This window comes from Anabrus simplex, chromosome 6, assembly GCF_040414725.1.
Source record: "Anabrus simplex isolate iqAnaSimp1 chromosome 6, ASM4041472v1, whole genome shotgun sequence".
Lineage (NCBI taxonomy): Eukaryota > Metazoa > Arthropoda > Insecta > Orthoptera > Tettigoniidae > Anabrus > Anabrus simplex.
In genome coordinates this window covers 91,554,634-91,568,348 of record NC_090270.1, presented here as the reverse complement: position 1 = coordinate 91,568,348, position 13,715 = coordinate 91,554,634, and the positions used below count along the sequence as shown (strand labels likewise).

General features: G+C 38.2%; 1 protein-coding gene across 1 annotated transcript in view; it reads right to left on the bottom strand.

The window, feature by feature from the left end:
- rempA (intraflagellar transport protein rempA) overlaps nucleotides 1-13,715 on the bottom strand; it is a 185,998-nt gene that overhangs the window by 150,289 nt on the left and 21,994 nt on the right. Inside the window, exon 5 of the mRNA XM_068228322.1 lies at nucleotides 13,223-13,401. Coding sequence (XP_068084423.1) covers nucleotides 13,223-13,401 — 179 coding nt within the window. The remainder of the gene's footprint in view (nucleotides 1-13,222; nucleotides 13,402-13,715) is intronic.

The window sequence follows — 13,715 nt, the reverse complement described above, 5'->3', positions numbered from 1 at the left end:
TAAAATGTTGTACCTTTACTTAGTCTGTTATTAATTTCAGGGTTGATTTCATTACTTCCATTAATAATGCTATCCAGATATGTAAACTGTTCTACATTCTCTAACCGTTCTCCGTCTATGTTCACTTGGCTTCTCTTTTTCTCTTTTCCACAGTGCATGACTACAGTTTTCTTTTTACTAATTACCACTCCAAACTCCTTCAGATTTTCATTCCTAATGTCCAGTCTGCTTTGTACTTCCTTTTCTCCCTTTTCCCAAATAACCACATCATCTGCAAATACCAAAGTATTCACTTCATCACTACTGATCCTCTGTTTTACACGTTTTATGATTTCATCCATCAATATAATAAACAATAATGGCGACAGCGAACTTCCTTGCTTGAGACCTTTCTTTGTGTATAATGTTTCAGAGTCACCACTCCTCACTTGTACACTACTTTTACTCTCATGATATAACATTTTTATCTTGTTAATTCATGATTTTGGTACATTCCTTTTCCGTAGGCATTCCCAAACATGTTTTCTCTTAACTGTATCATTAGCTGTTTCCAAATACAAAAATACGAAGATGATTTCCTTCTTCCTTTATTATTTTTATTGTAATTTTCTTTTTTTCTGTTGTGGAAATTTAGTTTTGCTTGGCCTAATATATATGACATTGCACACTGTTAACACGTTGAGTGCCATGCGAAACCATTTGGGTACGTGAGAGTAGTCAAGTTTTTGAACTTCACGTCCCCATATGGGGTAGTACGTTCGTTCTAACTCGAGAACTGTGCGAACGCATTTGGGTAAGCAGTAAGTATGCGTTTCGAAGCTCTATAAAGCCTCTTCCTGCCATCTGGTGGTCGTCTATTTAAGCACGTGCATAGTCCACCTTCCATTCCTCAATTCCTGTTTTGGCGCGGCCCCATATGGGTACATTAAAGTGCTTTGTAGGGTGACAACGTCATTGTCTATCTCGCGCATGGATTGTTTATGTAAGTGTGCAGAACTGTGAGTTTCTTTTTCTTTTTAAGTCGTTATGAGTAAATCGAACAGTAAAAGATTTACTGCAGATAGTCTGGACGATATATCGAAAAAGTCGGACAATGATGATGTAGACGAAGTATATAGTTACAGTGATTTTGAACCCAGTACAGAGCAAATAGCGATCTTGCACGTTCATCCACATTGGTGTTACTGTCTTCAGCATACGTATCCCCACTGTAATCCGGGTTTCTAAGCCAGCCGTTGCAAAAATTATGACCGTCTTCAACGATATAGTCACTGGTTTCCCATGTTGCACAATCATCACTGCTAGGTTCTCTTACTCAAATTAAAATGTATACAAACAAAATTATATACTTGTTCAGTATTCCGTAACTGTTAGTTCTTCATATAATATTATTCTGTTACATCCTAATTTACCAAATTCACATGATTTTTATTACTTTATATAACTATATTGTATACGAAAATTTCCTAACCTGAAATCGGAAGATCGTCATTTACAAACATTTCCTCGCCTAAAACCGGGTATCGTACATTTTTACGGCTCCAGTATGAACAAGCTAACACATCTTTCATAATCAACAGCATTTAACGCGTCCCTGCAAAGGAAAAGGTAAATATTACCGAGGTTCATGTCAGTAACTACTGTATAAGTACGACCCCATATGGGGTCGTATTGATCATTACGAACTGTACATGATTGTAGACACGGCCTGCGAATTGTTTCCAAAAGTCTAGTGGAATTCACTATAATCGCACATCCTTTCTGCCGATAGCAGGTGATTGACAATAGTTTTGTTGTTTGCTTATCGTTTCGTATTTATGAAAAAGTAATCAAAATAATGGATAGGAGTGTTCTTACCGTACCCAAGTCTCTGTACCCTATACCCAATTATTGCACCTTCCTTTTATTTTTGTTGTATTCTATGAATGAAAACATGGGTCTTTTTTACAATTTCTGCTCTATTTGTCTTGACTTGGAGGTATTTGGCTTCGAGTCGCGAATGCAACACTAACTTACATATTTTCAATATTTTTTTGTTATGCAGAAATTCATTTAATTCAAAGTTTAGTGATTCGAAGTCTGGTTTTTTTTTTTTTGGTCTTGATCACTTCAAATTATCAAGGGTTTACCTGTATATACAAATTTTTAATATCCTGTTCCATAATTATAGCAGTCCAGTGACATTTACAGGGTGCAGGTGGCCATGACTATATCCTTACATATATGAGGAGCTCTATATTAGTACTATTATAATTATGTTTTTTCTGAATTGATATAGATTTGTTGCAGTCATCCTTGAAATATATACTTATGGGTGTCCTGAATTTTATAGTAGTTTCTTGGAAAATATGAAAATTATGGTGCTGTGAAGGATTAGTGACAGTTGCTATGGTTATTATAAACAAGTCATTTATATTCTCTGAAGATTAAAGTTTCCTTATACAGTGAATATTTTAAAATTATAAAATTCTATACATTTTATATGTATTTTATTTATAACATGAAGAACTTGGCATATTAATCTTTTTGTTATTGTACTGTATAACATTCAACATTAACTTTATGTGGAATACATAACCTCTCCCGCTCAAATGCCAACCTCACCTTCCCAGGATGAACAAACCTGTTTCCACAGACTCGGTCGACTAAATCACGACAGTATAACAGTTACATCAATTACAGAGTCCGACTCGTTGGCTGAATGGTCAGCGTACTGGCCTTCGGTTCAGAGGGTCCCGGGTTCGATTCCCGGCCGGGTCGGGGATTTTAACCTTCATCGGTTAATTCCAGTGGCTCGGGGCCTGGGTGTTTGTGCTGTCCCCAACATCCCTGCAACTCACACACCACACATAACACTATCCTCCACCACAATAACACGCAGTTACCTACACATGGCAGATGCCGCCCACCCTCATCGGAGGGTCTGCCTTACAAGGGCTGCACTCGGCTAGAAATAGCCACACGAAATTATTATTATCAATTACAGAGGAAATACTGTATTTCAGCTAGTCCATTAGCTGAGAGGTGGCATCCCCACCAATGGTCTTACTTCCTTCAGGCTAGCAACCCGTCAGAAGGAAATTTGATTGCTTTTTTTTTTGCTAGGGGCTTTACGTCGCACCGACACAGATAGGTCTTATGGCGACGATGGGATAGGAATGGCCTAGGAGTTGGAAGGAAGTGGCCGTGGCCTTAATTAAGGTACAGCCCCAGCATTTGCCTGGTGTTAAAATGGGAAACCACGGAAAACCATCGTCAGGGCTGCCGATAGTGGGATTCGAACCTACTATCTCCCGGATGCAAGGTCACAGCCGCGCGCCTCTACGCGCACGGCCAACTCGCCCGGTAAATTTGATTGCTTCCAAGTCTTGCAAAAGGAAAAGAAACCGGACGGATATTTAAGATGACGAACATGGCAAAGAAAAGGTTAATGATAAAGATAATAAGTGGAAGAAAAAAGAATATATTTAAGTGTGCTACATGGAAAGTACAGGGAATAGCACACGAAGACGATCAACAAGATGACATTCTCTCAAAAAAGGACATCTTGATTGCTTCGATCTCTGAAACCAAACGTAAACTACAAGGCTCAAAAGAAATGGCAAATTACCTACAACTCTATAGTGGGGTCAAACAAGAGGATAGAGGCCAAGCAGGAGTCATGATCATGATACATAAAAGACTACGATCGAGAATAGATATCTACACTTTCTGGAATGAAAGAATTATTTCGATAAGGCTAAAGCTATCCAGAGGCTGCCTGATGGTCATAGGTGTTTATGCCTCAGCAGAGGGACGATTAGAAGAAAATGATAGTTTCTATAACAATTTACAGAAAGTAATTAACAAAATTAATAAGCAAGATATAATACTTTTACTGGGAGATTTCAACGCCAGAGTAGGAAATCCCCAAATTCAGAACAATATAGGAACAAATGGGGAGGAAACTTGTAATAGTAATGGAAGGAAACTGACTGACTTTGTTCTCTTCAATCAATTAAAAATAATGAACACCATGTTTCTACATAAAGGCAGTTATAAGTTCACATGGTCAGCTAGGAATCAGCGATCTATCATTGATTATGTCATCTGCAACCAAAAGCTAGCAGAATTAATTTTAGATGTTAGAGTATATCGAGGCCCTGAAATGGAAACAGATCATTTCTTAGTAGTTTCACCAAACTGCAAAAAGCCAAGATGGATGAAGAAAAATACACCCTGCATGGAACAAAAAGAAACAACTTATAAAATTGGTCTTTTAAGAGATCCCAGCATAAAATGGCTATACCAAAATAGACTTAATAATCTAATTCAAGCAAAACCAGTGAGTACCAATGTAGAGGAAGAATGGTCAAATATTAGCTTAGCTTTGAAACAGATAGCTTTTGAAAGTTCAGGAATAAAAAGGAAATGGAAGGGGAAAAAGGGCCTGAGAATCTGGGATGAAGAGATAAAAATGGTCATATCAGAAAAAAGAGATGCTTACAAGAAATTTCTATCAACTGGTAAAATAGAAGATAAACTAAAATACAATTATAAGAGAGCAGTAGCTAAACGATACGTTAGACGAAAACATACAGAAAGTTGGGAAAATTTTATATCTGCATTGGAAATAGACTTAACAAGACCACAACCACAAACTTATAAAATTCTGAAGAAATTAAACAGGGAAGTTAAGGAAGAGGTAAAACTTGAAACAAACCACCAAATGACTGGCTTAATTATTTTCAAACACACTGGACAAGTTCAAAAAATGAAGTGTTAACTTTGCCAATATCTAACAACAATACATTGGACTCTATAACATTAGAAGAGCTAGACCAAACTTTGAAGAAACTAAGGAATGGTAAAGCTCCTGGAGAGGATGCAAGACATGCTGAACTGTTCAAATATTCAAGTAAAACTTTCAATGAGCTTTTTAAATAAAATTTGGAATGGAGACATTCCACCAGAAAGTTGGCAGAAAGCAATATTTAACCCTCTTCATAAAAAAGGTGACATAAAAAACGTGAAAATTACAGAGGAATTAGCATTGTTAACTCAGGTTATAAAATATATGCAAATACAGTAGAAGTCCGTTATAGCGAGAATTCATAACAGCGAAAAATTTACTCGCTATAACGGATTGTCGTTATATCCGATTTTTGTATAAAAGTCGGAAAACCATTCATGCACATTAAAATCGGTATGAAACGGCAATCATTTTGTTCAAAACTTGTGTTTCCGCAGATGATATCCACACTATGGCTTACTTGTTTGTTATTTTTCGTAATCTGATACTACGTGAAAGTGTATGTTTAATTTCATTCTGAAAAAAATATAGTTCCGTATTTCTCCTAATCCAAGATAAACCCCACTTTTCCCTTCAAAAAATTTAAATCAGGCTCAAAAAGAAGTTTGTAAAATCATATGAATGCCTTGTACATTAGGCCTACGCATTTTTAGACTATTTTTAGACGCCGGACATTGACTTTTGTCACGCCGTATTTTTTTTTGTGGCCGCACAATTATTCTTTATTTTCACGGATTTAAGGACCATTAACTTAACATTGACATCATAATACCGAAAATAACTCGTTGAAAATTTTCCGGCAATACCTATTCCATGCGTCTCTACAATACAACGATCCATCAGGAAATTATTCTTGCTGTCTATAACTGCCGCTACACGCACATCTCGCTTGTCCGGTTCGGCCAAATTCAGCGGCTAGCGATGTATGGGCCTAATCGCGAACGTTGAAAGTCAACGAACAAGTTTTTTGCGCCACGGTATGGCCATTCCACCCTTGCGTTTTTCGTGCACATACCTCACAATTTCATCTTCAACTTCTTTAAAGCGTCTTTGTTGCAGACCACTGAATGCAGTTTTTTTGTACAGTACGCATTTTTTTAAAGCTTTTTGTCTTCACGCTAACGCCAAATACTGGCTTTAGTTAGGTTTATGCCGTATGTTCTTGCGGCTGCACAATTATTTTACATTTTCGAGTGTTTAATGAACATCAACTTAAAATTGGCATCATAATATCAACTAGAATCCGTTGAAAATTTTCCGGCAATACCTTTTCCACGTATCTTTACAATACGACTATCCATCGCGAAAATATTCCTGCTGTCTATAAACCTTAATTTTACTAAGCGTCAAGTAGAATAGACGCGTTATGACTCTGCCACTGAGTAGCCATGGCTTTTCTAAGAATTCGAAGGGTTGCATGGTTTGATGCCATTCTGCAGATTTAAGAAACACACAGGCCCTGTACAACCGGTTGTCACGGCTAGCGATGTGTAGTAAAGAGGCGGTTTTTTATTGTCAACGAGTTCTGTGCTCGTGTGAAAAGAAGCAGCGTGGTTACCGTGGTAGTTGCCAGTGGTATCAATTAATTTACTGTTAGGCCACGAATGCAACAACCCTTGAGTTTTCGCATGAGATTCTGAGAAAAAAAGTCTTGGATTCGGAAAAGTACGGTATCACTCCAGAGATTTCTGTGGCAAATTCCTCAGCTTTCTTCTTCAAACAGCGGCACCTAACCTAACCGTATATGTAGCCTATCATGAAAACATATCTGAAACGCATGTAGAGAAATAACCTCTACGCGAAAAATTTACATGTAAATAGCCGTAACTAGATGCGAGAAGATATGAAATATCCTCTGAAATCAGTGATGTACTCTGCCATATCTTGAGGTGTATCACATTCTTAATTTCCGTATATTACATTCAAATGAAGATATTATTTACTTCAGTCTTTATTTTTAACGAGTTAACAACTGCTATCGGCCACGTTATTTACGCATTTATTATGAAAACGTGTTATCCTCTTTCATTTCGAATTTTCTTTAGAGAACAGCAGTCGATGGGTGTTACTAATCAACTCCAACATTGCCTTTGAATGTCAACGAGAGAGATCGCAAATGCACAAAGTGAGAAAACTATACCGTACCGAAGATGATCGATCGCATTTTGTTGCAAACGTTTCAGTTTTCTAATTCAAACAGCGTCACGTATCCTACCTTAACTGTACTATACGTATGATGAAAACACACTTCAAGCGCCAGTAGAGAAACTATAACTTTCTCGCTATAAATTTTCATAATAGCCTTTCCGTAATTTAACCAGACGCGACAAAATATAAACTAACCTCTGAAATCAATTAAGCACTCTGCCATATCTCGAGGTTTATCCCATTCTTACTTAATTGCAGTATTTAGCCTCAAAATTAAGCGGTAGTTTAGTCAGCCTTAATTTTTAACGAGTTAACAACCGTTATCAGACACGTTATTTACGCATTTATTACGAAAATATGTTCTCTTTCATTTTGAATTTTCTTTACGGAACAGCTGTCGGCGGGTATTACTAATCGACACCAACATCACCTTCGAATGTAGACGAGATAAATCGCTAGTGCACATAGCGAGGAAACGATGCCGAAGGTAATCTATCGCATGCAATATCATCGCTGGGGTGTATAAATATTGGTAACGGAAAAAATCGCGCGCGCTTAATCGCTCGTAATAACGGATGCACCAGTGATAGGGTTCTCGCTGTAACTGAAGAACGATACACAGTTTAATATAGGAATTTTGAAGGGACAGAAAACGGTCGTCGCTATAATGGAGTTCTCGTTATATGCCGTACTCGCTATAGCGGACTTCTACTGTATCATTAAAGATAAGTTGCAGCAACATTATGAAGATAAATTGGGGAATGAACAACAAGGTTTCCATAAAGGGCGCTCCTGCACTGATGCATATTTCATTATGAAGATATTAATAGAAAAACGTAGAGAATTCAATTTGGAAACACACAATGAATTTGTGGACTTCAAAAAGGCCTCTGACCGAGTAGAAAGAAACAAATTGCTTGAAATTCTGAAACAAGACAGTGTCTCTCAACAGATTATAAAAAATATCTACAACATCTACAAATCCAATCTCATTTCTGTAAAACTGAACAAGAACCAGACTGAGTGGAAATCAATAAATGGTGGTGGAAGACAAGGCTGCAGACTCTCCCCTCTACTTTTTATAATATATATGAATGCAATAATGGAAACTTGGAAACAAGGATGCCATGGATCAATATCAATAAATAGATGCCTCAAACATCTAGACACCATATTATATGCTGATGATGTTGCATTGCTGGCTACGATGGAAGATGACCTACAAAGATCAGTTTACAATCTAAAAAAAATGTTTCCTCAGATTTTAATATCATTATTTCAACAGAAAAGACAAAACTAATGGCCTTCAAGGGAAGAGAATTAATTCCTAGTAAAACATGTTAGATAATACAACGTTGGAAAGACTAAATGTGTTCAATTATCTCGGGTACAACTTATCATACCAATCAGAATTAGATATACCAGCAAAAATTAATAAATTCACAAAAACTACAGGAATAATAAACAACATCATGAAACCATCACTTGTTCAGAAACATACTCGATTCTGCCTTTATAATACCCTAGCTAAACCAACACTTTGCTATGGATGCGAGGCATGGACGTTAAGATCTCAAGACTTGTCACGAATTACAGCACGAGAAATGACATTCGTGCGTCGTACAGCAGGGTACACAAAATGGGACCATAAAAGGAATGAAGAGGTGCTAAAAAAACTGAAAGTACAACCGATAACTGACTACATCTACAGTTATCAGGGAAGCTGGAAACGTCATATACAAAGGATGGAACCTGGTAGATTGCCAAAAGAGATTCTTCGATACCAACCCAGAGGAAAAAGATCTGTAAGATGTCCGATGAAGAGATGGAGGGAAAATGCAAGACCGTAACGGGACACATGGCCCAATACTTGGAAGGAAGATGATGATGATGATGATGATGATGCAAGGGAAAGTCCATATGCAAATTTGAGAGGGTATATAGGAAGTATATTTGCTACAATCCGATACAGCTGACAATGTCCTATTATTGCTCAGAAGGACAAAAGTAAATGTTTTCCGTTTTTCTTTATGTCACACGCAGGGTGTGTTCATAAACACATACATACTCACTGCACATGGCTGACTGTCAGACGACCATGGCACTGGTGTCTGTGTCTATGAAACACAACGAGTGTTTGTAAACATCAAGTTACATAACCAGTCTATGTGCTCGTTGTGGTTCACTCTATTACTCTGACCTTAATCTAGGTGTGTTGTGTTTATTACAACAGATTGCTTGTTTTTGCATTTGGAGTGATTCACAGCATACAGAAGCAAGCCACTGTGCTGCAGCACGTGTCCTTGTCTATTGTATCATCTCGCATAAAAGTGTAGTGTTTAAAAATGTACCATCACAGTGTCTACAGTATATCTGAAAAATAAAAATGGTTCTCAAGTATGCATTGTAAATACCCTTCTCTGTTATCCTGTATGATAGTGGTACAACATTCCCTTTCACACTGTATACTGAGCAATACCATATTTACTCGCATAACAGCCGCACCCCTAATTTTTGCACCGATTAAGCGTTGCACATCCAGTTCATGGGCTTGTCACAAAAATGAGCGTCTGCCGTAACAAACACTGCTGCACGCAGTCTGAACTCAACCAATGTTAGTAAATACTTGTCAAGGGGAAAGTTAACAGTTACAGAACTTCATTCAAGCTAAAAGTGGGGGGTGAAATTCGTGGAAGAAAATGATAACAGAGCAGCAGGTCATGAGTTTTCTGTTAACGAAAAACAAGTGAGGAATTGGAAGTGCATTTTGTAGCCCAAAATGGGGCAAGTTCCCAGGTGTTGAGGAAGCGTTACTTGAATGTGTGAGAGAGATGCGGAACAGAGGTTGCAGTGTTTCTCACGAAATGTTACATCTAAAAGCATGGGAAACTGCGTGATCCAACAATATTTCAGGAAATTTATTCAAGGTAAGTCGTGGGTAGGTTACTTGGTTTATGGGGCGTAATAACCTGTCATTGTGGCAGAAAACATCTTTGTGCCAAAAACTGCCTAAAGACTGCTCTAATAAAGTTATAGAGTTTCAGTGAGATGTGATCATGTTAAGCAGCACAACTCGTATCGCAGATGGGCAATGCTGGCCAAACGCCTGTGTATTTGACATGCCAAGGAACACACTACTGTTTCTGAGAAAGAAACAGCAATTAAAACAACTGACAACGAAAATTTATGTTGTACAGTGATGTTGGCCATTACTGCTGATGGCCGTTAACTACTTCTGTCCGTTATATTCAAATACAAAACATTACTGAAGAACATCACATTCCCAACTGGTATCCATGAGATGAAAGTGAAGCTAGCCACTCTGGTTGTGATTCCGAGTAAGTGTTCACAAGCAGTGTTGCGTGATGCTAGCATTGCCTGTGTTGTGTCTGTGATCGTTTAAAACGTTTAAACAAATTGAGAACCCCGCCAGTTGTAAAGTGAGGGCCGTGATTAAATTTCTTAATGCGCGAAACGTTCGACCTTGTGATATTCATCGCCAATTAATGGAGGTGTATGGAGACAGTGTGATGGACGAGTTGTCTGTTCGGCGCTGGTGTCGCAACTTCAACCTGGGGAGGGGGAATACACACGAGGAGCATTCAGGGAGACAATCTATCATTACAGACCAACTGCTGAGCGCAGGAGACGAATGCGTGAGAAACAATCGGCGCGTCACAATTGATGAACTTTGTGAACATTTTCCTAATGTGTCTCGAACAATTGTTCATGAAATTGTCAAAGACCATCTGCATTATTCAAAAATCTGTGCAAGGTGGGTCCCTCGCATGCTTAAAGAGGAGCACAAAACCAAGCGTATGGCTGCAGCACTGACGTTTCTGGGACGTTATTCCGATGAAGGAGACTCATTCCTGACTCGCATCATTACTGGGGACGAAACATGGGTTTGTTATGCATCACCTGAGAGTAAACGACAGTCAATGGAGTGGCATCATGCTCATTCACCAACCAAACCAAAAAAATTCAAGACAGTTCTGTCCACCAGGAAACTCATGGCAACCGTTTTCTGGGATCGCTGAGGTGTACTGCTCATTGATTTTATGGCCCGTGGAGAAACAATTAATGCTAATGTGTAATGTGAAACATTAAAGAAATTACGGCGGGCAATATAAAATCAACGGCGAGGTCTATTGTCTACAGGCGTCATTCTCCTTCATGACAATGCCAGGCCTCATGCAGCTGCGATAACACAACTTTTGCAGGAATTCAAATGGGAAACCATCGACCATCCCCCGTATAGCCCGGAGTTGGCCCCTTCGGATTTTCATCTCTTTACGAAGCTTAAAGACTTTCTGGCGGGAAAAAGATTTGACAGCGATGAAGAACTTAAATGAGCCGTGACTACGTATCTCAATACGCTGGCGGTGGAGGACAATGACGCTGGAATACAAAAACTCGTCCCACGTTATGACAAATGGATAAATTTGCTTGGAGATTATGTGGAGAAGTAGTGTAAAGTATGCTCTTTCCAATAAAAATGTGTATATTTGTTCATATTTACTCCTATGTCGTTATTGCGCAAATGGGTACCACTTTCCGGATGGCCTTCGTAATTAATATTTCCACAGGAAGTGATGTAAAAAGCAACAGCATCACGCCTGCTCCCAGTCTGATGTTGTATGTAATGATAGACCATTAAATTCCATTACAGCCTTCAGTGAAGTTGTATTGAAATTAATGCTCATTTTAACTATGTTTTTGCACAATATTTACCATACTTAATTTGACGGTGGATGAACCAGTCTCAGCCCCCATTATAAAGTTGTACTAGTCAAAAGCCGTACTGGCAATAGCACGCCATCTCTTTGTTATTGTATAAATACCTCTCTAATAACAGTTTCAATGGCTACAATATGTCCCCAGCTCTTTTAAAAATTTTCCACATAACAGCCACACCCCTTATTTTAGGACCCTGGCATACTCCGAAAACTGTAGTTAGTGGGACGTAAAGCATATAATATTATAAAAATTGGCACAAAAAGTGTGGCCAATATGCATGTAAATATGGTATATGTATGATATAATATGGAACATACGTCTGTGTATAGTTTAGATTATATACAATTTATACACTATATTGTACAATATCTATAGATACATTTATATTAACTATGCACGAGGTAACTTGGAAAGCGCACTCACTGGTAGTAGCACTGGAACTGCAATAAGACGTACAATGTCAACAGCAGTGTCATAGCACCTACAGATGCTCATATTTCCTTGCGTAAAGCAATATAGATCTGGACATCAATGATGCTATGGTGGCTACAATTCGCAAAAATAAATTCCTTTTATTTGTGACCCACTCCTCGTATATGTTTATGATTCTCCTCTCCCCAGCATGGCGTTGAGAAATTACAGTGAATGCACTAATGTTACCTCCTGGCCTCACAATCACTGCTGCTTCTCCTACTCTCCCCACTTCAACTTACAACCTATCTAGCCATCCCCTTCCTCGCCCACCTGCCAGCAATTCCTTTGAAGTGCACTAAATTTTTAACTGTTGTTTGAATTCAATGTTGGAAGACTGCGCTACATATAAGATTGGAGGGGGATCTATACATAACAGCCTTGCTTACAGGACCCATATTATCATCTTTGTATTGAATTTGACTGAAAATGGCAAGTCACAGTTGCCAGAATCCCTTTGTAAGTAATCGATACTACACACATGCCACTTTGTAAATGTTTGTTTTGTATTGTGAAGTTCTGTATATTACATACACTGTAATTTAATTGTCCGGTTCAATATTATCAACTCTACGAGCATCTGCTGGAGTGATATCATACTGCCAAAATTATCGTAAGTTTGTCGTGACTAAATCTCTCTTAAGTTTTTGGCTGAGAACGGGTCACTTGAGGGTGAAATAATACACAGGGGTAATTAAATTTGGATGTGAGGACCTACAATTCATTGTTTAATGCCCTAATGGTTGATTAAATAACACTATACCTTAAACAACATTTTACCAATGCTGCATCAGCCTTCTTCTATATATTTCATGTTTCTTTGTATTTACTTTTTACAATTTATGCCACACCAAAACAGAGAGGTCTTGTGGTGACAATGGGATAGGAGAGGGCTACGAGTGGGAAGGAAGCGACCGTGACCTTAATTAAGGTACAGACCTAACAGTGGGGTTCAAACTCACTATCTCTGGAATGCAAGCTGATATTTCTTTGTATCATTCTTACTTATATTCAGAGGGCCCAAATTCAGTCATGTTATTAAAAATGCATCATGAGAGAGAAAAGCCATACCTTTGTTATTTCTGAGAGAGCACCATTAACATCAACAGCAAACTGACCAATGTTCAGGCCTTCAGTCATCACAATCAGGTTATCTTTGCGGTCGTGATACAATAGTTTCTTCAGTACACTGCCATCAGTGCTGAGAACTTCTGTACAAGTACCATCTTCATTAAAGTAGAACAGTAATCCTGTAAAAGAGTATGCAAAATGTTATGAAAGAATCCATAATTTTTACCAACATTTTTACTAATGTATTTATAATGGCACTGAATGCAAAGGATCAAAGGAAGCGTTTGGTGAAAGAGAGATGAAGGTAATACTATTTGCTGATGTTAGGAAGAACAAGATCAACTGGACGTACTGAATGAGAAAATCGTGAAATACAGTATGGAATTCATTGTGGGGAATAGGAAGATTCTGATGATAACAAGAGGTGACAGATTAGGGAACAGAAATGTAAATAATGGAGGTCAGAACCTTGAAATTCTAGACAGCTTCAAAT